This window comes from Palaemon carinicauda, chromosome 4 (assembly GCF_036898095.1).
Source record: "Palaemon carinicauda isolate YSFRI2023 chromosome 4, ASM3689809v2, whole genome shotgun sequence".
Taxonomy (NCBI): Eukaryota; Metazoa; Arthropoda; class Malacostraca; order Decapoda; family Palaemonidae; genus Palaemon; species Palaemon carinicauda.
This window is the reverse complement of record NC_090728.1, coordinates 79,126,875-79,151,010: the sequence shown is the minus strand read 5'-3', so window position 1 is coordinate 79,151,010 and position 24,136 is coordinate 79,126,875. Positions and strand designations below refer to the sequence as shown.

Here is a 24,136-nt window from a genome sequence, read left to right as displayed (position 1 = left end):
AACTTACAATATTTTTTTCATAACCCAGTCGCAGTCCGAGTAACTGGGCCTCCATATACTCTCTCATTCACTTCTTCCTTATCACAATCATTCGCTAAGTAACACTATTCTTATCTAAATCCCTATCATCTAATATATCATGTACAATCCCATCTACCGTGTTCTTGTTTGGCCCTATAATTACACTCATTTCTGTAAACAGTTCATCCATTTCATCAAAAACATTTTCAACTTTAGCAAAAGATTCATTCATGCTACTTATCATTCTCCTGTCTCTCATTCTTGCGTTATTCATTTTTTCTTTTACATCATCTAACGAAAAGCCACACACACTATAAGTATCATTCATACTCAGCCACGTTTCATCTGTATTAATACATTTATCCTCCACACTCACTTGTACATTTACACCCTTGTCATACTTATTCGTATTCTTACCTATACCTATAAATTTCCCTTGCACTTTCTCCTCACTTAAAACTTTCAAACGCCTCTTTTTCCTATATTCAACTAACACTAATTGTTTATTTTCTAGCCCTAATTTCTCATGCATACTAGGTTCATACTTGCTCATTTCCAACCAATTACTCATCCCATTCTCACAAACATTGATCCTATTCCTGCCACACACACAGGAGGACTGACCCAGCTGAACCCTCTTACACTCTAGTTTCCCGAACATCCTGGCTGACTTATTCCCTTCTTCCTACATACCCTAGCTACATGCCCATCTGCACCACATTCAGTACACTTACCAAGCGGCTCCTTGCACATTCTAGCATAATGACCATCCTTACCACAATTACCACAAATCACATTCATACGATTACTACGACATCCACTCGCTACATGCCCAGTCATACCACACCGATAACATTTTACCCCTTTCTCTTTCTTGCACTCGCTAATTCTATGCCCTACCTCACCACATCCAAAACAAGCACCTAGAGCCCATCTACATTCATTCTTCTTATGACCTTCCTTTCCACACCTATAACACTTTTCATTACGGACACGACTATCTGACATACCTCGATGCGCACTAACACTCCTATCCCTCCAAACCTGATTCCCTTGCCTAAACCCTTCATTTGTCCTTACAGGTATTCCCACATTACTCGCCCTAACACTCCTATCTACTACACTATCAGCTACCCTCATCGGTCCTCTCATAACAGCATTTCTAAAACTAACAAATTCTGGCACACTTTCCTCCATTCCAGTTCTTACACTCACAGATTTACTTTCTTTCATACATCTATCCAACTCGAAATCCTCAACTATCTCTAAAATATCATCTCATGTCAATCTTTCTTTCGTCCACCTCATTTTCTCCTTCCGTTTCAAATTAACAAACTCAGCAACATTCTCGGGTACAGTAGCTAAAAACTTCTTCATTAACTCCTTATTCTCATTTATACCTTCATCCCCATACTTCTTCCTAGCTAAAGTTTCCAACCTACATACATACATCGATATCGCTTCTCTTGCATTCATCCGTGCTTCATCAAAATCATTCTTACGCTTATACTTAACACTCCCTTTCATACGTTTTACCTGCTCAATTATTCTCTTTTTCACACTTTCATAATCAACGTCCCCTACACTCATTATCACTCCATACATCGTCAACAAATACCCAGTCAAATATTCTCCTAACTCCCTAGCCCAAACTCTTTTACTATCACCATACTTATCCTGACAATATCTTTCATACTCCTTGAAAAAATCATATACATCCCTACTGCTATGCTCATTGAACCTTTCACACCGAGGTACCTCTCTCATAAACACAGTCTTACACACATCACGTTCATTCTCACTGCTATCATCACTGCTACCTTCCTTCTTGTTTCCTACTTCCTCGCTAGAGTCTAAAGAATCTAATTCCACACTCCTACTCCTATCCTTGATATCTTCCTAGCCCTTTTCTTACTCGCCACTTTCACCCTTTCACGATCATCCTTGCTCTCATCCTGACACTTTTTCTTCTCTTTCTTTACATCACTTTTACCTTTCTTCTCATGATTCCTATCACATTTCTGTTCATCCTTACTATGCCTTATTCCCTTATCTTCAATCTCACTATCACTATTACTATTACTATCACTATCACTTCCTTTCCCATTATCACCTACCTTAACCTTCTCTTCCACTATCAACCCATTACCCAAAGCTGAGGACACTCCTCCGACTGCACCTTCACCCATTAAAGGTTTCATCATCCCCATTATTTGCCCCATCATAGCTTCCATTCGTTTCTCCATTCGTTCTTCATTATCTCGCATCCTCATCTCAACACCCTCTTCCACCCTCTTTACAGTTCCCTAAATTTCCCTCAGTTTCCTATGCATCTCCTCATTCTCACACCTTAACCACTTATTCTCTTGCAACAACTTCTCCTCACGCTCTTTACTCAGCCGCAATTCCTCCTTCAAAACCCTTAACTGTTCTTCCATTTTTCATCAACCTGTTCTTCAGCCTTAAATCTAATTCCTAATCCTATCAGTCCTTCGTCCAAGAGTCCAGCTTCAATCCCACCTCGGCAGTCCCTGTTCGGGCGCCAAAATAATGTGGCGGGATGTTTAAAAAACAAGCCCCACACCCTGAATCACACCTACAGACAATTGCCTCAACAAAACAAACTTTCCCCTTACGTTATCTATACCAGACTCTTTAACAGAAGGTAAAAAAACAAAACATAACCTTTAAACAATATTTCCTTATATTCTAGAATATTTAACGAAAAACACCAGCAACCACACTTATAACTATAATAATCACTTAATACTAAAATAAACTGCAGTCAAAATCTCAAAATAACTAACAAAAACTTAAAACTAACAAAAAAAAAACCAACAAACAAAAACACTTTTAACATATAATATAGGTGTGTGGACACCTTCGTCCACACAAGGGCTAACAGTCCTTTCAAGCCCAACGCAACAACTCAGTTGCAACGCCACACTATGGCAACACTGACACTCAGTCAATACAAAATGTATTCATTGATTTAAGCCGTGAGGGTAATCATAATCATCATATTCATCATCAGCATACGTATTAACCAGGTCCAAAAGAAATTCAAAGTCCGGTGATCAATAGGTCTTTCGTTTCAAAGAGCAGTCAAATAGAAATCCTTTATAACAATCCAGGCCATCAACACTATCTTCAGTCAAAACAAAATGTTCTTAAAAGGAATAAGTAATTCCAAGGAGGAATCACGGCCTGCCAAAATAAAAAAGAAAAACACTTACGAACACTTCTAGCTAACTGAACTATCGCACTATAATCAAAGATAAATAATAAATTGTTCCTATCATTCACAATCACGACAAGCAAAGATAAACAAAACTGTACTTACTCAGAATATAAATTATCACTTCCACACTGGTAAAAATATATGATAATAATAATCCAGTATTCAAAGGACACACAGTACTGACGCTTCCTGCAGTCAAATCAAAATAAGCATTCACCCAAGACATTCACCACTGTCGTAACCTAACTAAAACATAAACAAACAACCTCAAATATACCGACAGTCTTTCCCACTAAAAACAATCATTCGCTAACTACCCCTCTCTCTCTCTCTCTCTCTCTCTCTCTCTCTCTCTCTCTCTCTCTCTCTCTCTCTCTCTCTCTCTCTCTCAGGATTTGGCAAAAACATAAAATAAAAATAAAACAAAAATAAATCCTCCACATTCCTCCCCCCTTACTTTGCCAAATCCTACTCACACAAAACTTACAATATTTTTTTCATAACCCAGTCGCAGTCGGGAACGGGGCCTCTACTCCGAGTAACTGGGCCTCCATATACTCTCTCATTCACTTCTTTCTTATCACAATCATTCGCTACATTAACACTATTCTTATCTAAATCCCTATCATCTAATATATCATGTACAATCCCATCTACCGCGTTCTCGTTTGGCCCTATAATTACACTCATTTCTGTAAACAGTTCATCCATTTCATCAAAAACATTTTCAACTTTAGCAAAAGATTCATTCATGCTACTTATCATTCTCCTGTCTCTCATTCTTGCGTTATTCATTTTTTCTTTTACATCATCTAACGAAAAGCCACACACACTATAAGTATCATTCATACTCAGCCACATTTCATCTGTATTAATATATTTATCCTCCACACTCACTTGTACATTTACACCCTTGTCATACTTATTCGTATTCTTACCTATACCTATAAATTTCCCTTGCACTTTCTCCTCACTTAAAACTTTCAAACGCCTCTTTTTCCTATATTCAACTAACACTAATTGTTTATTTTCTAGCCCTAATTTCTCATGCATACTAGGTTCATACTTGCTCATTTCCAACCAATTACTCATCCCATTCTCACAAACATTGATCCTATTCCTTCCACACACACAGGAGGACTGACCCAGCTGAACCCTCTTACACTCTAGTTTCCCGAACATCCTGGCTGACTTATTCCCTTCTTCCTACATACCCTAGCTACATGCCCATCTGCACCACATTCAGTACACTTACCAAGCGGCTCCTTGCACATTCTAGCATAATGACCATCCTTACCACAATTACCACAAATCACATTCATACGATTACTACGACATCCACTCGCTACATGCCCAGTCATACCACACCGATAACATTTTACCCCTTTCTCTTTCTTGCACTCGCTAATTCTATGCCCTACCTCACCACATCCAAAACAAGCACCTAGAGCCCATCTACATTCATTCTTCTTATGACCTTCCTTTCCACACCTATAACACTTTTCATTACGGACACGACTATCTGACATACCTCGATGCGCACTAACACTCCTATCCCTCCAAACCTGATTCCCTTGCCTAAACCCTTTATTTGTCCTTACAGGTATTCCCACATTACTCGCCCTAACACTCCTATCTACTACACTATCAGCTACCCTCATCGGTCCTCTCATAACAGCATTTCTAAAACTAACAAATTCTGGCACACTTTCCTCCATTCCAGTTCTTACACTCACAGATTTACTTTCTTTCATACATCTATCCAACTCGTAATCCTCAACTATCTCTAAAATATCATCCCATGTCAATCTTTCTTTCGTCCACCTCATTTTCTCCTTCCGTTTCAAATTAACAAACTCAGCAACATTCTCGGGTACAGTAGCCAAAAACTTCTTCATTAACTCCTTATTCTCATTTATACCTTCATCCCCATACTTCTTCCTAGCTAAAGTTTCCAACCTACATACATACATCGATATCGCTTCTCCTGCATTCATCCGTGCTTCATCAAAATCATTCTTACGCTTATACTTAACACTCCCTTTCATACGTTTTACCTGCTCAATTATTCTCTTTTTCACACTTTCATAATCAACGTCCCCTACACTCATTATCACTCCATACATCGTCAACAAATACCCAGTCAAATATTCTCCTAACTCCCTAGCCCAAACTCTTTTACTATCACCATACTTATCCTGACAATACCTCTCATACTCCTTGAAAAAATCATATACATCCCTACTGCTATGCTCATTGAACCTTTCACACCGAGGTACCTCTCTCATAAACACAGTCTTACACACATCACGTTCATTCTCACTGCTATCATCACTGCTACCTTCCTTTTTGTTTCCTACTTCCTCGCTAGAGTATAAAGAATCTAATTCCACACTCCTACTCCTATCCTTGATTATACTCTTCCTAGCCCTTTTCTTACTCGCCACTTTCACCCATTCACGATCATCCTTGCTCTAATCCTGACACTTTTTCTTCTCTTTCTTTACATCACTTTTACCTTTCTTCTCATGATTCCTATCACATTTCTGTTCATCCTTACTATGCCTTATTCCCTTATCTTCAATCTCACTATCACTATTACTATTACTATCACTATCACTTCCTTTCCCATTATCACCTACCTTAACCTTCTCTTCCACTATCAACCCATTACCCAAAGCTGAGGACACTCCTCCGACTGCACCTTCAACCATTAAAGGTTTCATCATCCCCTTTATTTGCCCCATCATAGCTTCCATTCGTTTCTCCATTCGTTCTTCATTATCTCGCATCCTCATCTCAACACCCTCTTCCACTCTCTTTACAGTTCCCTGAATTTCCCTCAGTTTCCTATGCATCTCCTCATTCTCACACCTTAACCACTTATTCTCTTGCAACAACTTCTCCTCACGCTCCTTACTCAGCCGCAATTCCTCCTTCAAAACCCTTAACTGTTCTTCCATTTTTCATCAACCTGTTCTTCAGCCTTAAATCTAATTCCTAATCCTATCAGTCCTTCGTCCAAGAGTCCAGCTTCAATCCCACCTCGGCAGTCCCTGTTCGGGCGCCAAAATAATGTGGCGGGATGTTTAAAAAACAAGCCCCACACCCTGAATCACACCTACAGACAATTGTCTCAACAAAACAAACTTTCCCCTTACGTTATCTATACCAGACTCTTTAACAGAAGGTAAAAAAACTAAACATAACCTTAAAACTATATTTCCTTATATTCTAGAATATTTAACGAAAAACACCAGCAACCACACTTATAACTATAATATTCACTTAATACTAAAATAAACTGCAGTCAAAATCTCAAAATAACTAACAAAAACTTAAAACTAACAAAAAAAAAAACCAACAAACAAAAACACTTTTAACATATAATATAGGTGTGTGGACACCTTTGTCCACAAAGGGCTAACAGTCCTTTCAAGCCCAACGCAACAACTCGGTTGCAACGCCACACTATGGCAACACTGACACTCAGTCAATACAAAATGTATTCATTGATTTAAGCCGTGAGGGTAATCATAATCATCATATTCATCATCAGCATACGTATTAACCAGGTACAAAAGAAATTCAAAGTCCGGTGATCAATAGGTCTTTCGTTTCAAAGAGCAGTCAAATAGAAATCCTTTATAACAATCCAGGCCATCAACACTATCTTCAGTCAAAACAAAATGTTCTTAAAAGGAATAAGTAATTCCAAGGAGGAATCACGGCCTGCCAAAATAAAAAAGAAAAACACTTACGAACACTTCTAGCTAACTGAACTATCGCACTATAATCAAAGATAAATAATAAATTGTTCCTATCATTCACAATCACGACAAGCAAAGATAAACAAAACTGTAATTACTCAGAATATAAATTATCACTTCCACACTGGTAAAAATATATGATAATAATAATCCAGTATTCAAAGGACACACAGTATTGACGCTTCCTGCAGTCAAATCAAGATAAGCATTCACCCAAGACATTCACCACTGTCGTAACCTAACTAAAACATAAACAAACAACCTCAAATATACCGACAGTCTTTCCCACTAAAAACAATCATTCGCTAACTACCCTCTCTCTCTCTCTCTCTCTCTCTCTCTCTCTCTCTCTCTCTCTCTCTCTCTCTCTCTCTCTCTCTCTCTCTCTCTCTCTCTCTCTCTCTCTCTCTCAGGATTTGGCAAAAACAAAAAATAAAAATGAAACAAAAATAAATCCTCCACAGTCCAACTACTTGGTCCTTTCCATTGAGTCAGTACTTTATCCAATGATGAAGGCCTGTACTCCTACATCAAAGGATATTTCCTCCTCAAAACAAAGTTCGTTTTTCTCTTCATCTTCTATGGTCCAACTACTTGGTCCTTCCCACTGAGTCAGTACTTTATTCAACGATGAAGTCCTGTACTCCAATATCAAAGGATATTTCCTCCTCAAAATAAAGTTCCTTTTTCTCTTCATTTTCTGTTGTCCAACTACTTGGTCCTTTCCATTGAGTCAGTACTTTATCCAATGATGAAGGCCTATACTCTTACATCAAAGGATATTTCCTCTTCAAAATAAAGTTCCTTTTTCTCTTCATCTTCTATGGTCCAACTACTTGGTCCTTCCCACTGAGTCAGTACTTTATCCAATGATGAAGGCCTGTACTCCTACATCAAAGGATATTTCCTACTCAAAATAAAGTTCCTTTTTCTCTTCCTCTTCTAGTGTCCAACTACTTGGTCCTTCCCACTGAGTCGGTACTTTATCCAATGATGAAGGCCTGTACTCCTACATCAAAGGATATTTCCTCCTCAAAATAAAGTTCCTTTTTCTCTTCATATTCTCTGGTCCAACTGCTTGGTCCTTCCCACTGAGTCAGTACTTTATCCACTGATGAAGGCCTGTACTCCTACATCAAAGGATATTTCCTCCTCAAAATAAGTTCCTTTTTCTCTTCATCTTCTATGGTCCAACTACTTGGTCCTTCCCACTGTGTCAGTACTCTGTCCAATGATGAAGGCCTGTACTCCTACATCAAAGGATATTTCCTCTTCAAAATAAAGTTCCTTTTTCTCCTTATCTTCTATGGTCCAACTACTTGGTCTTTCCCACTGAGTCAGTACTTTATCCAATGATGAAGGACTGTACTCCAACATCAAAAGATATTTCCTCCTCAAAATAAAGTTAATTTTTCTCTTCCTCTTCTATGGTCCAACTACTTGGTCCTTCCCACTGAGTCAGTACTTTATCCAAGGATGAAGGCCTGTACTCCAACATCAAAGGATATTTCCTCCTCAAAATAAAGTTCCTTTTTCTCTTCCTTTTCTATGGTCCAACTACTTGGTCCTTCCCACTGAGTCACTACTTTATCCAATGATGAAGGCCTGTACTCCAACACCAAAGGATATTTCCTCTTCAAAATAAAGTTCCTTTTTCTCTTCCTCTTCTATGGTCCAACTACTTGGTCCTTCTCACTGAGTCAGTACTTTATCCAATGATGAAGGCCTGTACTCCAACATCAAAGGATATTTCCTCCTCAAAATAAAGTTCCTTTTTCTCTTCCTTTTCTATGGTCCAACTACTTGGTCCTTCTCACTGAGTCAGTACTTTATCCAATGATGAAAACCTGTACTCCAACATAAAAGGATATTTCCTCCTCAAAATAAAGTTCCCTTTTCTCTTCATCTTCTATGGTCCAACTTCTTCGTTCTTCCCACTGAGTCAGTACTTTATCCAATGATGAAGGCCTGTACTCCAACATCAAAGGATATTTCCTCCTCAAAATAAAGTTCCTTTTTCTCTTCATCTTCTATGGTCCAACTACTTCGTCCTTCCCACTGAGTCAGTACTGTACTTTATCTAATGATGAAGGCCTGTACTCCTACATCAAAAGATATTTCCTCCTCAAAATAAAGTTCCTTTTTCTCTTCATCTTCTATGGTCCAACTACTTGGTCCTTCCCACAGAGTCAGTACTTTATCCACTCATGAAGGCATGTACTCCAACATCAGAGGATATTTCCTCCTCAAAATAAAGTTCCTTTTTCTCTTCCTCTTCTATGGTCCAACTACTTGGTCCTTCCCACTGAGTCAGTACTTTATCCAATGATGAAGGCCTGTACTCCAACATCAAAGGATATTTCCTCCGCAAAATAAAGTTACTTTTTCTCTTCCTCTTCTATGGTCCAACTACTTGGTTCTTCCCACTGAGTCAGTACTTTATCCAATGATGAAGGCCTGTACTCCAACATCAAAGGATATTTCCTCCTCAAAATAAAGTTCCCTTTTCTCTTCATCTTTTATGGTCCAACTACTTGGTCCTTCCCACTAAGTCAGTACTGTACTTTATCTAATGATGAAGGCCTTTACTCCTACATCAAAGGATATTTCCTCCTCAAAATAAAGTTCCTTTTTCTCTTCCTCTTCTATGGTCCAACTACTTAGTCCTTTCCACTGAGTCAGTACTTTATCCAATGATGAAGGCCTGTACTCCAACATCAAAGGATATTTCTTCCTCAAAATAAAGTTCCTTATTCTCTTCCTTTTCTATGGTCCAACTATTTGGTCCTTCCCACTGAGTCAGTACTTTATCTAATGATGAAGGCCTGTACTCCAACATCAAAGGATATTTCCTCCTCAAAATAAAGTTCCTTTTTCTCTTCATCTTCTATGGTCCAACTACTTGGTCCTTCCCACTGAGTCAGTACTTTATCCAATGATGAAGGCCTATACTCCAACATCAAAGGATATTCCCTCCTCAATATAAAGTTCCCTTTTCTCTTCATCTTCTATGGTCCAACTACTTGGTCCTTCCCACTGAGTCAGTACTTTATCCAATGATGAAGGCCTGTAATCCTATATCAAAGGATATTTCTTCTCCTAAATAAAGTTCCTTTTTCTCTTCATATTCTATGGTCCAACTACTTGGTCCTTTCCACTGAGTTAGTACTTTATCCAATGATGAAGGCCTGTACTCCAACATCAAAGGATATTTCCTCCTCAAAATAAAGTTCCTTTTTCTCTTCCTCTTCTATGGTCCAACTACTTGGTCCTTTCCACTGAGTCAGTACTTTATCCAATGATGAAGGCCTGTACTCCAACATCAAAGGATATTTCTTCCTCAAAATAACGTTCCGTTTTTTCTTCCTTTTCTATGGTCCAACTACTTGGTCCTTCCCACTGAGTCACTACTATACTTTATCTAATGATGAAGGCCTGTACTCCTACATCAAAGGATATTTTCTCCTCAAATTAAAGTTCCGTTTTCTCTTCCTCTTCTATGGTCCAAATACTTGGTCCTTTCCACTGAGTCAGTACTTTATCCAATGATGAAGGCCTGTACTCCAACATCAAAGGATATTTCCTCCTCAAAATAAAGTTCCTTTTTCTCTTCCTCTTCTATGGTCCAACTACTTGGTCCTTCCCACTGAGTCAGTACTTTATCCAACGATGGAGGCCTGTACTCCAACATCAAAGGATATTTCCTCCTCAAAATAAAGTTCCTTTTTCTCTTCCTCTTCTATGGTCCAACTACTTGGTCCTTACCACTGAGTCACTACTTTATCCAATGATGAAGGCCTGTACTCCAACATCAAAGGAGATTTCCTCCTTTTAATAAAGTTCCTTTTTCTCTTCCTCTTCTATGGTCAAACTACTTGGTCCTTCCCACTGAGTCAGTACTTTATCCAATGATGAAGGCCTGTACTCCAACATCATAGGATATTTCCTCCTCAAAATAAAGTTCCTTTTTCTTTTCCTCTTCTATGGTCCAACTTCTTCGTTCTTCTCACTGAGTCAGTACTTTATCCAATGATGAAGGCCTGTACTCCAACATCAAAGGATATTTCTTCCTCAAAATAAAGTTCCTTTTTCTCTTCATCTTCTATGGTCCAACTACTTGGTCCTTCCCACTTAGTCAGTACTGTACTTTATCTAATAATGAAGGCCTGTACTCCTACATCAAAGGATATTTCCTCCTCAAAATAAAGTTCCTTTTTCTCTTCCTCTTCTATGGTCCAACTACTTGGTCCTTTCTACTGAGTCAGTACTTTATCCAATGATGAAGGCATGTACTCCAACATCAAAGGATATTTCCTCCTCAAAATAAAGTTCCTTTTTCTCTTCATCTTCTATGGTCCAACTACTTCGTCCTTCCCACTGAGTCAGTAGTGTACCTTATCTAATGAGAAAGGCCTGTACTCCTACATCAAAGGATATTTCCTACTCAAAATAAAGTTCCTTTTTCTCTTCCTCTTCTAGTGTCCAACTACTTGGTCCTTCCCACTGAGTCGGTACTTTATCCAATGATGAAGGCCTGTACTCCTACATCAAAGGATATTTCCTCCTCAAAATAAAGTTCCTTTTTCTCTTCATATTCTCTGGTCCAACTGCTTGGTCCTTCCCACTGAGTCAGTACTTTATCCACTGATGAAGGCCTGTACTCCTACATCAAAGGATATTTCCTCCTCAAAATATGTTCCTTTTTCTCTTCATCTTCTATGGTCCAACTACTTGGTCCTTCCCACTGTGTCAGTACTCTGTCCAATGATGAAGGCCTGTACTCCTACATCAAAGGATATTTCCTCTTCAAAATAAAGTTCCTTTTTCTCTTCATCTTCTATGGTCCAACTACTTGGTCTTTCCCACTGAGTCAGTACTTTATCCAATGATGAAGGACTGTACTCCAACATCAAAAGATATTTCCTCCTCAAAATAAAGTTCCTTTTTCTCTTCCTCTTCTATGGTCCAACTACTTGGTCCTTCCCACTGAGTCAGTACTTTATCCAAGGATGAAGGCCTGTACTCCAACATCAAAGGATATTTCCTCCTGAAAATAAAGTTCCTTTTTCTCTTCCTTTTCTATGGTCCAACTACTTGGTCCTTCCCACTGAGTCAGTACTTTATCCAATGATGAAGGCCTGTACTCCAACATCAAAGGATATTTCCTCTTCAAAATAAAGTTCCTTTTTCTCTTCCTCTTCTATGGTCCAACTACTTGGTCCTTCTCACTGAGTCAGTACTTTATCCAATGATGAAGGCCTGTACTCCAACATCAAAGGAGATTTTCTCCTCAAAATAAAGTTCCTTTTTCTCTTCCTCTTCTATGGTCCAACTACTTGGTCCTTCTCACTGAGTCAGTACTTTATCCAATGATGAAGGCCTGTACTCCAACATAAAAGGATATTTCCTCCTCAAAATAAAGTTCCCTTTTCTCTTCATCTTCTATGGTCCAACTTCTTCGTTCTTCCCACTGAGTCAGTAGTTTATCCAATGATGAAGGCCTGTACTCCAACATCAAAGGATATTTCCTCCTCAAAATAAAGTTCCTTTTTCTCTTCCTCTTCTATGGTCCAACTTCTTCGTTCTTCTCACTGAGTCAGTACTTCATCCAATGATGGAGGCCTGTACTCCAACATCAAAGGATATTTCATCCTCAAAATAAAGTTCCTTTTTCTCTTCCTCTTCTCTGGTCCAACTACTTGGTCCTTTCCACTGAGTCAGTACTTTATCCAATGATGAAGGCCTGTACTCCAACATCAAAGGATATTTCATCCTCAAAATAAAGTTCCTTTTTCTCTTCCTCTTCTATGGTCCAACTACTTGGTCCTTCCCACTGAGTCAGTACTTTATCCAATGATGGAAGCCTGTACTCCAACATCAAAGGATATTTCCTCCTCAAAATAAAGTTCCTTTTTCTCTTCCTCTTCTATGGTCCAACTACTTGGTCCTTACCACTGAGTCACTACTTTATCCAATGATGAAGGCCTGTACTCCAACATCAAAGGAGATTTCCTCCTCAAAATAAAGTTCCTATTTTCTCTTCCTCTTCTATGGTCCAACTACTTGGTCCTTCCCACTGAATCAGTACTTTATCCAATGATGAAGGCCTGTACTCCAACATCAAAGGATATTTCCTCCTCAAAATAAAGTTCCTTTTTCTCTTCCTCTTCTATGGTCCAACTTCTTCGTTCTTCTCACTGAGTCAGTACTTTATCCAATGATGATGCCTGTACTCCAACATCAAAGGATATTTCCTCCTCAAAATAAAGTTCCTTTTTCTCTTCATCTTCTATGGTCCAACTACTTGGTCCTTCCCACTTAGTCAGTACTGTACTTTATCTAATGATGAAGGCCTGTACTCCTACATCAAAGGATATTTCCTCCTCAAAATAAAGTTCCTTTTTCTCTTCCTCTTCTATGGTCCAACTACTTGGTCCTTTCCACTGAGTCAGTACTTTATCCAATGATGAAGGCCTGTACTCCAACATCAAAGGATATTTCCTCCTCAAAATAAAGTTCCTTTTTCTCTTCCTCTTCTATGGTCCAACTACTTGGTCCTTTCCACTGTGTCAGTACTTTATCCAATGATGAAGGCCTGTACTACAACATCAAAGGATATTTCCTCCTTTTAATAAAGTTCCTTTTTCTCTTCCTCTTCTATGGTACAGCTACTTGGTCCTTCCCACTGAGTCAGTACTTTATCCAATGATGAAGGCCTGTACTCCAACATCAAAGGATATTTCCACCTAAAAATAAAGTTCCTTTTTCTCTTCATCTTCTATGGTCCAACTACTTGGTCCTCCCCACAGAGTCAGTACTTTATCCACTCATGAAGGCATGTACTCCAACATCAAAGGATATTTTCTCTTCAAAATGAAGTTCCTTTTTCTCTTCCTCTTCTATAGTCTAACTACTTGGTCCTTCCCACTGAGTCAGTACTTTATCCACTGACGAAGGCCTGTACTCCAACATCAAAGGATATTTCCTCCTCAAATAAAGTTCCTTTTTCTCTTCCTCTTCTATACTCCTACTACTTGGTCCTTCCCACTGAGTTATTACTTTATCCAATGATGAAGGCCTGTACTCCTACATCAAAGGATATTTCCTCTTCAAAATAAAGTTCCTTTTTCTCTTCATCTTCTATGGTCCAACTACTTGGTCCTTCCCACTGAGTCAGTACATTATCCACTGATGAAGGCCTGTACTCCAACATCAAAGGATATTTCCTCCTCAAAATAAAGTTCCTTTTTCTCTTCCTCTTCTATGGTCCAACTACATGGTCCTTCCCACTGAGTCAGTACTTTATCCAATGATGAAGGCCTGTACTCCTACATCAAAAGGATATTTCCTCCTCAAAATAAAGTTCCTTTTTTCTCCATCTTCTATGGTCCAACTACTTGGTCCTTCCCACTGAGTCAGTACTTTATCCAATGATGAAGGCCTGTACTCCAACATCAAAGGATTTTTCCTCCTCAAAATGAAGTTCCTTTTTCTCTTCCTCTTCTATGGTCCAACTACTACGTCCTTCCCACAGAGTCAGCACTTTATCCAATGATGAAGACCTGTACCCCTACATCAAAGGATATTTCCTCCTCAAAATAAAGTTCCTTTTTCTCTTCATCTTCTATGGTCCAACTACTTGGTCCTTCCCGCTGAGTCAGTACTTTATCCAATGATGAAGGCCTGTACTCCTACATCAAAGGATATTTCCTCCTCAAAATAAAGTTCCCTTTTCTCTTCATCTTTTATGGTCCAACTACTTGGTTCTTCCCACTGAGTCAGTACTTTATCCAATGATGAAGGCCTGTACTCCAACATCAAAGGAGATTTCCTGCTCAGAATAAAGTTCCTTTTTCTCTTCATCTTTTATGGTCCAACTACTTGTTCCTTCCTACCGAGTCAGTACTTTATCCAATGATGAAGGCCTGTACTCCTGCATCAAAGGATATTTCCTCCTCAAATAAAGTTCCCTTTTCTCTTCATCTTCTATGGTCCAACTACTTGGTCCTTCCTACTGAGTCAGTACTTTATCCAATGATGAAGGCCTGTACTCCAACATCAAAGGATAATTCCTCCTCAAAATAAAGTTCCTTTTTCTCTTCATCTTCTATGGTCCAACTACTTGGTCCTTTTCACTGAGTCAGTACTTTATCCAATGATGAAGGCCTGTACTCCTATATCAAAGGATATTCCCTCTCCAAAATAAAGTTCCTTTTTCTCTTAATCTTCTATGGTCCAACTACTTGGTCCTTCCCACTGAGTCAGTACTTTATCCAATGATGAAGGCCTGTACTCCTACATCAAAGGATATTTCTTCTCCTAAATAACGTTCCTTTTTCTCTTCCTCTTCTATGGTCAAACTACTTGGTCCTTCCCACTGAGTCAGTACTTTATCCAATGATGAAGGCCTGTACTCCTACATCAAAGGATATTTCCTCTTCAAAATAAAGTTCCTTTTTCTCTTCATATTCTATGGTCCAACTACTTGGTCTTTCCCACTGAGTCAGTACTTTATCCAATGATGAAGGCCTGTACTCCTATATCAAAGGATATTTCCTCCTCAAAATAAAGTTCCCTTTTCTCTTCATCTTCTATTGTCCAACTAATTGGCCCTTCCCACTGAGTCAGTACTTCATCCAATGATGAAGGCCTGTACTCCTACATCAAAGGATATTTCCTCTTCTAAACAAAGTTCCTTTTTCGCTTCATCTTCTATGGTCCAACTACTTGGTCCTTCCCACTGAGTTAGTACTTTATCCTATAATGTAGCCTTGTACCTCTACATCAAAGGATATTTCCTCCTCAAAACCATGTTCCTTTTTCTCTTCATCTTCTATGGTCCAACTATTTGGTCCTTCCCACTGAGTCAGTACTTTATCCAATGATGACCGTCTGTACTCCTACATCAAAGGATATTTCCTCTCCAAAATAAAGTTCCTTTTTCTCTTCATCCTATATGGTCCAACTACTTGGTCCTTCCCACTGAGTCAGTACTTTATCCAATGATGAAGGCCTGTACTCCTACATCAAAGGATATTTCCTCCTCAAAATAAAGTTCCTTTTCCTTTTCATCATCTATGGTCCAACTAATTGGTCCTTCCCATTGAGTCAGTACTTTATCCAATGATGAAGGCCTGTACTCCAACATCAAAGGATATTTCCTCCTAAAAATAAAGTTCCCTTTTCTCTTCCTCTTCTATAGTCTAACTACTTGGTCCTTCCCACTGAGTCAGTACTTTATCCACTGACGAAGGCCTGTACTCCAACATGAAAGGATATTTCCTCCTCAAATAAAGTTCCTTTTTCTCTTCCTCTTCTATACTCCAACTACTTGGTCCTTCCCACTGAGTCATTACTTTATCCAATGATGAAGGCCTGTACTCCTACATCAAAGGGTATTTCCTCTTCAAAATAAAGTTCCTTTTTCTCTTCCTCTTCTATGGTCCAACTACTTGGTCCTTTTCACTGAGTCAGTACTTTTTCCAATGATGAAGGCCTGTACTCCTATATCAAAGGATATTCCCTCTGCAAAATAAAGTTCCTTTTTCTCTTCATCTTCTATGGTCCAACTACTTGGTCTTTCCCACTGAGTCAGTACTTTATCCAATGATGAAGGCCTGTACTCCTACATCAAAGGATATTTCCTCCTCAAAATAAAGTTCCTTTTTCTCTTCATCTTCTATTGTCCAACTAGTTGGTCCTTCCCACTGAGTCAGTACTTCATCCAATGATGAAGGCCTGTACTCCTACATCAAAGGATATTTCCTCTTCAAAACAAAGTTCCTTTTTCGCTTCATCTTCTATGGTCCAACTACTTGGTCCTTCCCACTGAGTTAGTACTTTATCCTATAATGTAGCCGAGTACCTCTACATCAAAGGATATTTCCTCCTCAAAACCAAGTTCCTTTTTCTCTTCATCTTCTATGGTCCAACTATTTGGTCCTTCTCACTGAGTCAGTACTTTATCCAATGATGAACGTCTGTACTCCTACATCAAAGGATATTTCCTCTCCAAAATAAAGTTCCTTTTTCTCTTCATCCTACATGGTCCAACTACTTGGTCCTTCCCAATGAGTCAGTACTTTATCCAATGATGGAGGCCTGTACTCCTATATCAAAGGATATTTCCTCTTCAAAATAAAGTTCCTTTTTCTCTTCATATTCTATGGTTCAACTACTTGGTCCTTCCCACTGAGTCAGTAGTTCATCCAATGATGAAGGCTTGTACTCCATCATCAAAGGATATTTCCTTCTCAAAATAAAGTTACCTTTTTCTCTTCATCTTCTATGGTCCAACTACTTGGTCCTTCCCACTGAGTCAGTACTTTATCCAACGATGAAGGCCTGTACTCCTACATCAAAGGATATTTCCTCTTCAAAATAAAGTTCCTTTTTTCTCTTCATCTTCTATGGTCCAACTACTTTCTCTTCATCTTCTATGGTCCAACTACTTGGTCCTTCCTACTGGGTCAGTACTTTATCCAATGATGAAGGCCTGTATTTCTACATCAAAGGATATTTTCTCTTCTAGCTGCTGCTCCTTTTTTTATATATATTTGTTTAGTTTTTATCTTGTTTTTTTTTCTTTTTTTTTTGCTGCTCCTCCTCTTGCTTTTCCTCATCGTCTTGCTGCTCCTCCTTTTTTTTAAAAAATTGATTTTTATATTTTTGTTGAGGATTTTTTTTTTTTGCTGCTTCTCCTCCTGCTTCTAAACTCTTATTGTTGCTGCTCCTTTTTTCTTATATACTTTTTAGTATTTTTTTTTTGCCGCTCCTGCTGCTTCTCTTCCTCCCTTTGCTGCTGCTCCTTTTATTTTTATTTTTTGGGGGTTTATATTTTTTTTTAACTTTTTTTTTTTGCTGCTTCTCCTCCTCCTTCTCTTGCTCCTCTTGCTGCTGCTCTTTTTTCTATTTTTTCTATTTTTGTATTTTTTTTTAGTTTTTTTTTGTTGTTTTTTTTTTTTTTTTGCTGCTTCTCCTCCTCCTTCTCTTCCTCCTCTTGCTGCTGCTCCTTTTTTTCTTTTTTTTTTCTTTTATTTTTTTTAGGTTTTTTTGTTTTATTTTTGCTGCTTCTCCTCCTCCTTCTCTTCCTCCTCTTGGTGCTGTTCCTCTTTTTTAAGTTTTTTTTATTCTTTTAGGTTTTTGTTTTTTTATTTTGCTGCTTCTCCTCCTTCTTCTCTTCCTCCTCTTGCTGCTTCTCCTTTTTTTTTTTTTTTTATTTTTTTTTTAGGTTTTTTTTTTTATTTCTGCTGCTTCTCCTCCTCTTTCTCTTCCTCCTCTTGGTGCTGCTCCTGTTTTTTAATCTTTTTTTTATTCTTTTAGGTTTTTTTTTTTAATTTTTGCTGCTTCTCCTCCTCCTTCTCTTCCTCTTGCTACTGCTCCTTTTTTTTTGTATTTTTTTTAGGTTTTTTTTTTTTGTGCTGCTCCTTTTTTTTTTTTTTTTTTAGGTTTTTTTTTTTTTTTGCTGCTTCTCCTCCTCCTTCTCTTTCTCCTCTTGCTGCTGCTCCTTTTTTTATTTTTTTATTTTTGTTTAGGTTTTTTTTTTTTTTTTTTGCTGCTTCTCCTCCTCCTTTTCTTCCTCCTCTTGCTGCTGCCTTTTTTTTTTTTTGTATTTTTTTCAGTTTTTTTTTTTTTTTTTTTGCTGCTTCTCCTCCTCTTTCTCCTCCTCTTGCTGCTGCCTTTTTTTTTTTTGTATTTTTTTAGGTTTTTTTTTTTTGCTGCTTCTCGTCCTCCTTTTCTTCCTTCTCTTGCTGCTGCTCCTTTTTTTTTTTTTGTATTTTTTTTAGGTTTTTTTTTTTTTTGCTGCTTCTCCTCCTCCTTTTCTTCCTCCTCTTGCTGCTGCTCCTTTTTTTATTTTGTATTTTTCTTAGGTTTCTTTGTTTTGTTTTTTTTGCTGCTTCTCCTCCTCTTTCTCTTCCTCCTCTTGCTGCTGCTCCTTTTTTTTTGTATTTTTTTTTCAGGATTCTTAGTTTTTTTTTTCTGCTTGTCCTCCTCCTTCTCTTCCTCCTCTTGCTGCTGCTCCTTTTTTTTTTTATTTTTTGCATTTTTTTTAGGTATTTTTTTTTTGCTGCTTCTCCTCCTCCTTCTCTTCCTCCTCTTGCTGCTTTTTTCTTATTTTTGTATTTTTTTTTAGGTTTTTTTTTGCTGCTTCTCCTCCTCCTTTTCTTCCTCCTCTTGCTGCTGCTCCTTTTTTTTTTTTATATTTTTTAGGTTTCTTTGTTTTTTTTTTTTGCTGCTTCTCCTCCTCCTTCTCTTCCTCCTCTTGCTGCTGCTCCTTTTTTTTTTTTTTTTTTTTAAGTTTTTTTTTTTTTTTGCTGCTTCTCCTCCTCCTCCTCTTCCTACTCTTGCTGCTGCTCCTTTTTTTTTTGGATTTTTTTTCGGTTTCTTTGGTTTTTTTTTGCTGCTTCTCCTCCTCCTTCTCTTCCTCCTCTTGCTGCTGCTCCTTTTTTTAAAATTTTTTTTTTATTTTTTTTTGGTTTCTTTGGTTTTTTTTTTTTGCTGCTTCTCCTCCTCCTCCTCTTCCTACTCTTGCTGATGCTCCTTTTTTTATTTTTTTTTTATTTTTTTTTGGTTTCTTTGGTTTTTTTTTTTTGCTGCTTCTCCTCCTCCTTCTCTTCCTCCTCTTGCTGCTGCTCCTTTTTTTTTGTTTTATTCTATTTTTTTTGCTGCTTCTCCTCCTCCTTTTTTTCCTCCTCTTGCTGCTGCTCCTTTTTTTTTTTTTGTATTTGTTTTTAGGTTTTTTTGTTTTTTTTTATGCTGCTTCTCCTCCTCCTTCTCTCTCATCCTCTTATTGCTGCTGCTCCTTTTTTTCTGCTGCTTCTCCTCCTCCTTCTCTTCCTCCTCTTGCTGCTACTCCTTTTTTTATTTTTGTTTTTTTTGCTTTTTTCTTTTTTTTTTGCTGCTCCTCCTCTTCCTTTTCTTCCTCCTCTTTCTGCTGCTCCTTTTTTTTATTTTGTAATTTTTTTTATTTTTTTTTGTTTTTTTCGGCTTCTCCTCCTCCTCATCCTCCTATTGCTGCTGCTCCTTTTTTCTGCTGCTTCTCCTCCTCCTTCTCTTCTTCCTCTTGCTGGTGCTCCTTTTTTTTTGTATATTTTTTTAGGTTTTTTGTGTTTTTTGCTGATTCTTCTTCTCTTCCTCCTCTTGCTGTTGCTCCTTTTTTTGGTTTTTGGTTTTTGTATTCGTTTTAGGTTTTTTTTTTTTTTTTGCTGCTTGTCCTCTTCCTTCTCTTCCTCCTCTTGCTGCTGCTCTTTTATTTTATTTTTTTTTTTATTTTTTTAGTATTTTTTGTTTTTTTTTGCCGCATCTGTTCCTGGTGTTTCTCACGACCCCCAGCTGTTGGCAGATTCTGTTCACTCATAACTGATGCTGTTAGCTCCTATTAATTGTAGCTGCTAATTACTGCTGCTGCTAGCTGCAGTCTCTGCTATTGCTAGCTGCTGTATGCTGTTGCTTTCGGCTACTAGCTGCTGCTATTTGCTATTGCAAGTTGCTGTTGCTAGTGCAGCTGCTTCCTTCTGCTACTGCTGCTCTTGCTTGCGGCTGCTGCTGCTGCTTCTTACTGCTGCTTTTGCAGATTGCTGCTGCTGCTGCTTTTGCTAGCTGCAGCTGCTGCTACCTTTGGTAGCTGCTGCTGCTTTTGCTAGCTGCTGCTGCTTTTGCTAGCTGCTGCTGCTGCTGCTTACTGCTGCTTCTGCAGACTGCTGCTGCTGCTGCTCTTGCTAGCTGCAGCCGCTGCTACCTTTGGAAGCTGCTGCTGCTTTTGCTACCTGCTGCTGCAGCCTTTTGCAGCTGCTGCTTGCTTCTGCTGCAGCTGCTCGCTACTGCAACTGTTGCTGCTGCAAACTGCATCTGCTCGCACCTGCTGCTTGCTGTTTTTCCTAGCTGCTGCTGCTGCTGCTTACTGCTGCTTCTGCAGACTGTTGCTGCTGCTGCTCTTGCTAGCTGCAGCTGCTGCTACCTTTGGAAGCTGCTGCTGCTTTTGCTAGCTGCTGCTGCAGCCTGCTGCAGCTGCTGCTTGCTTCTGCTGCAGCTGCTCGCTACTGCAACTGTTGCTGCTGCAAACTGCTGCTGCTTGCACCTGCTGCTTGCTGTTTCTCCTAGCTGCTGCTAGCTGCTTCTGATAACGGCTGCTGCATACTGCTGCTAACTTCAGCTGCGACTGCCGCTAGCTACTGCTAACTGTTGCTTTTCCATTGCTGCTGGTTCTGCTACTGCTGCTAACTTTTGCTAGCTGTTACTATCTTCTGCTCCTGCTATTTGATGCTCCACAGCTGCGAGATCCTAAAAATTTGGACTGATGCTGCCCACCTAACCATGAATACCTACCTCCAAAAGATGCAGCTTCTCTTCCCAGCCAAAGATGTCTTGGTTCTCCTTATAACAAATTGTCTGCATACTAGAAGAATCCCAGCTTCATCCCTCTGCAGAGCCAGTCTTCTAGATTATTCCCCCAGAACCACCCGAAGGTTGGTATCCGAAAGAATAGATCTAGATATCCGACCATTTGTACACTTGACAAACGCCTTGTACTCGTCCATCAAGGTACAGAGCATACTAGATTCAGCCAGGTTCCTTCCCTCTGCAGATCCTGTTGTCTCCCAGGTTATTCCAAGCATCGTTCAAGCTGGATAGTTAAGCCTTGCATCCTTTAAGCTGGGGGCAGTCCATCCAAGCGTCCTTCAAGCCAAATATTTTCAGGTGTCCTTTCCAGTGAAACTGATGTCCTGAACCTGTCCAAAATGGGTGAAGCACAAAACTTAACAAAAAGATTATTCCTTTCCAAACAAAACTAAAAAAAAAAAAAAAAAAAAAAATCCTTTCCAACTAATATTAAACAAAAATTTTATTCCTCTTTTCCTATAAATAATCACCATTTTTTTTTTTTGGTGGCGATATTATAATCACCATTTTTTGTTTTTTATTTTTTTGGTGGCGATATTATAATCACCATTTTTTTGTTTTTGGTTTTTTTTTGGAGGCGATATTCAAATCACCATTTCTTTTTCTTTTTTTGGTGGCGATATTATAACCACCATTTTTTTTTTGGTGGCAATATTATAATCACCATTTTTTGTTTTTTGTTTTTTTTTGGTGGCGATATTATAATCACCATTTTTTTGTTTTTTGTTTTTTTTTGGTCGCGATATTATAATCACCATTTTTTTTGTTTTTTTGTTTTTTTTTGGTGGCGATATTATAATCACCATTTTTTATATTTTTTTTTTTTTTGGTGGTGATATTATAATCACCATTTTTTTGTTTTTTGTTTTTTTTGGTGACGATATTATAATCACCATTTTTTTGTTTTTAGTTTTTTTGGTGACAATATTATCATCACCATTTTTTATATTTTCTATTTCTTTTTGGTGGTGATATTACAATCACCATTTTTTTTTGGTGGCGATATTATAATCACCAAATTTTTTTTTTTTTTTTTTTTTTGGTGGTGATATTATAATCACCACTTTATTTTTTTTGGTGGTGATATTACAATCACCATTTTTCTTTTTTGTTTTTCTTTTGGTGGCGATATAATCCCCAGATTTTGTCATATTTTGCGTTGGGATATAATTCCTCTTTAGTTTCTTTTCCAGCCCTGCCTTCTCGTCTCTTGAAGGGCGAATCTATTCAACTGGCTATCCCATATTAAATCCCTAGTCTGCTCACCAGAAATTTCTTGATGATATAATTCCTTCAACTCGGGGTGTATTTGAGAGAGACCGTCTACAAGTTGGGCAATAGCATAATTCTTATTATTTAATTCCATCTCTAGGTTCATATTTCTTTCCAACATATCTTGATACTTTTCCTTATAAATTGCAAATTTGTCTGCCACGGAAGTGAGATTCCTAATTTCTTCTTCCAGAATTTTATTCTTCTCGTCGGCCTTCATCAACGCATTTCTTGTGGCCCTCTCCTCCGAGAGGTGTCTCTTCAGTCGTCTATTCTCTGCTTTAACACCAGCAATTTCTTTCCAGAGTTTTTCCAGTTCCTCCTCAGCCATTTCCAGATCGCACACCACGTCTTTCTTAATTAATAGTTCAGTCTTCAATTTGGTGTTCTCATCCAGGACAGTATCCAATTTAGTCCCTATTCTATAGACCTCCTCGACAGCAGCATTAAGTTCACTTTCTAAAGCTGCCTTTTCACAAACGTTTTCGGTCTTCAGTCTCTTGTTTTCAGCCTTAACACTGTCCAGTTCAGCCCAGAGTGTTCGGATCTCATTATTAGCACTTTCGACGTATTCCTCCAAGTCTCTCTTTTCCAGAAGATTCTCGTTGGCTGTTTCGAGATCTCCTGTTACTCTTTCCAGCTTCTTCTCGAGTATCCGAATTTCCTCACGGGCATTTTCTAATTCCTTTTCTACATATGCCTTGGCCAAAAGCTCATCACGAATTTGATCGTTTTGAGCTTCAGCTTTTTCTAGACTTACAAAAAGCGACTCTATATTATTATTCGCTCTATGTAAATCATCAATTAAAGCTAAGTTACCGATGTTATTACATACCTCAATTTCTCTTACCTGAACAAATGTCTTGGACGAAAGCTCCTCTCGAAGTTCATCGTTTTGACTTTCGGCTTTCTATAGCCTTGCCATAAGACCCTGAATTTTCTTATTCGCTCTAACTAAATCTGCATTTAAAGCTGATATGGCTATGTCGTCAGTAGATAACTCATTTTCTTCTGCCTCTTCATCATGCACCTCTTCACAGATGCGTTGTAAGTCATTGGTCGTTTCCGTCTCTTGGTGTATTCTAGCGATGAAATCGTCAAATAACTTAATTCCCTCTTCTGCTCCGTCCAACTCTTCACTTAGATCCTTTTTCGATGCTTCATCCAATTGTGCGTGTTCCTTAGTTTGTCCGGCAACATAATTTGCCCCATCGTAGACTGCTGGATGCAGTCTCTCCATTTCCTCCCGATCCATCAAATCCAAGAGTTTTTCTGCTTCTCTATGTGAATCCTCTTCTCATCAGCACCATGCCATGACGCCAAAAGCTGTCAAAGATCCCATTAAAATCATCCTGTCAGTCATAAATCTTACCATTTTGTATAGTAGAAATTTACTCAATGCCTTCCATGGCTAACGAATATAGCATTAGAA

At 38.5% G+C, this 24,136-nt stretch overlaps 1 protein-coding gene across 1 annotated transcript; it reads right to left on the bottom strand.

The window, feature by feature from the left end:
- Positions 1-94: 94 nt before the first annotated feature.
- LOC137639530 (tropomyosin beta chain-like) lies at positions 95-23,595 on the bottom strand. The gene is made up of 3 exons (XM_068371799.1): positions 23,555-23,595; positions 22,699-23,459; positions 95-192 (listed from the first exon to the last, which is right to left on the bottom strand). The coding sequence occupies exons 1-3, from the start codon at positions 23,593-23,595 to the stop codon at positions 95-97; spliced, it is 900 nt and encodes a 299-aa protein (XP_068227900.1).
- Between the last annotated feature and the right edge of the window lie 541 nt (positions 23,596-24,136).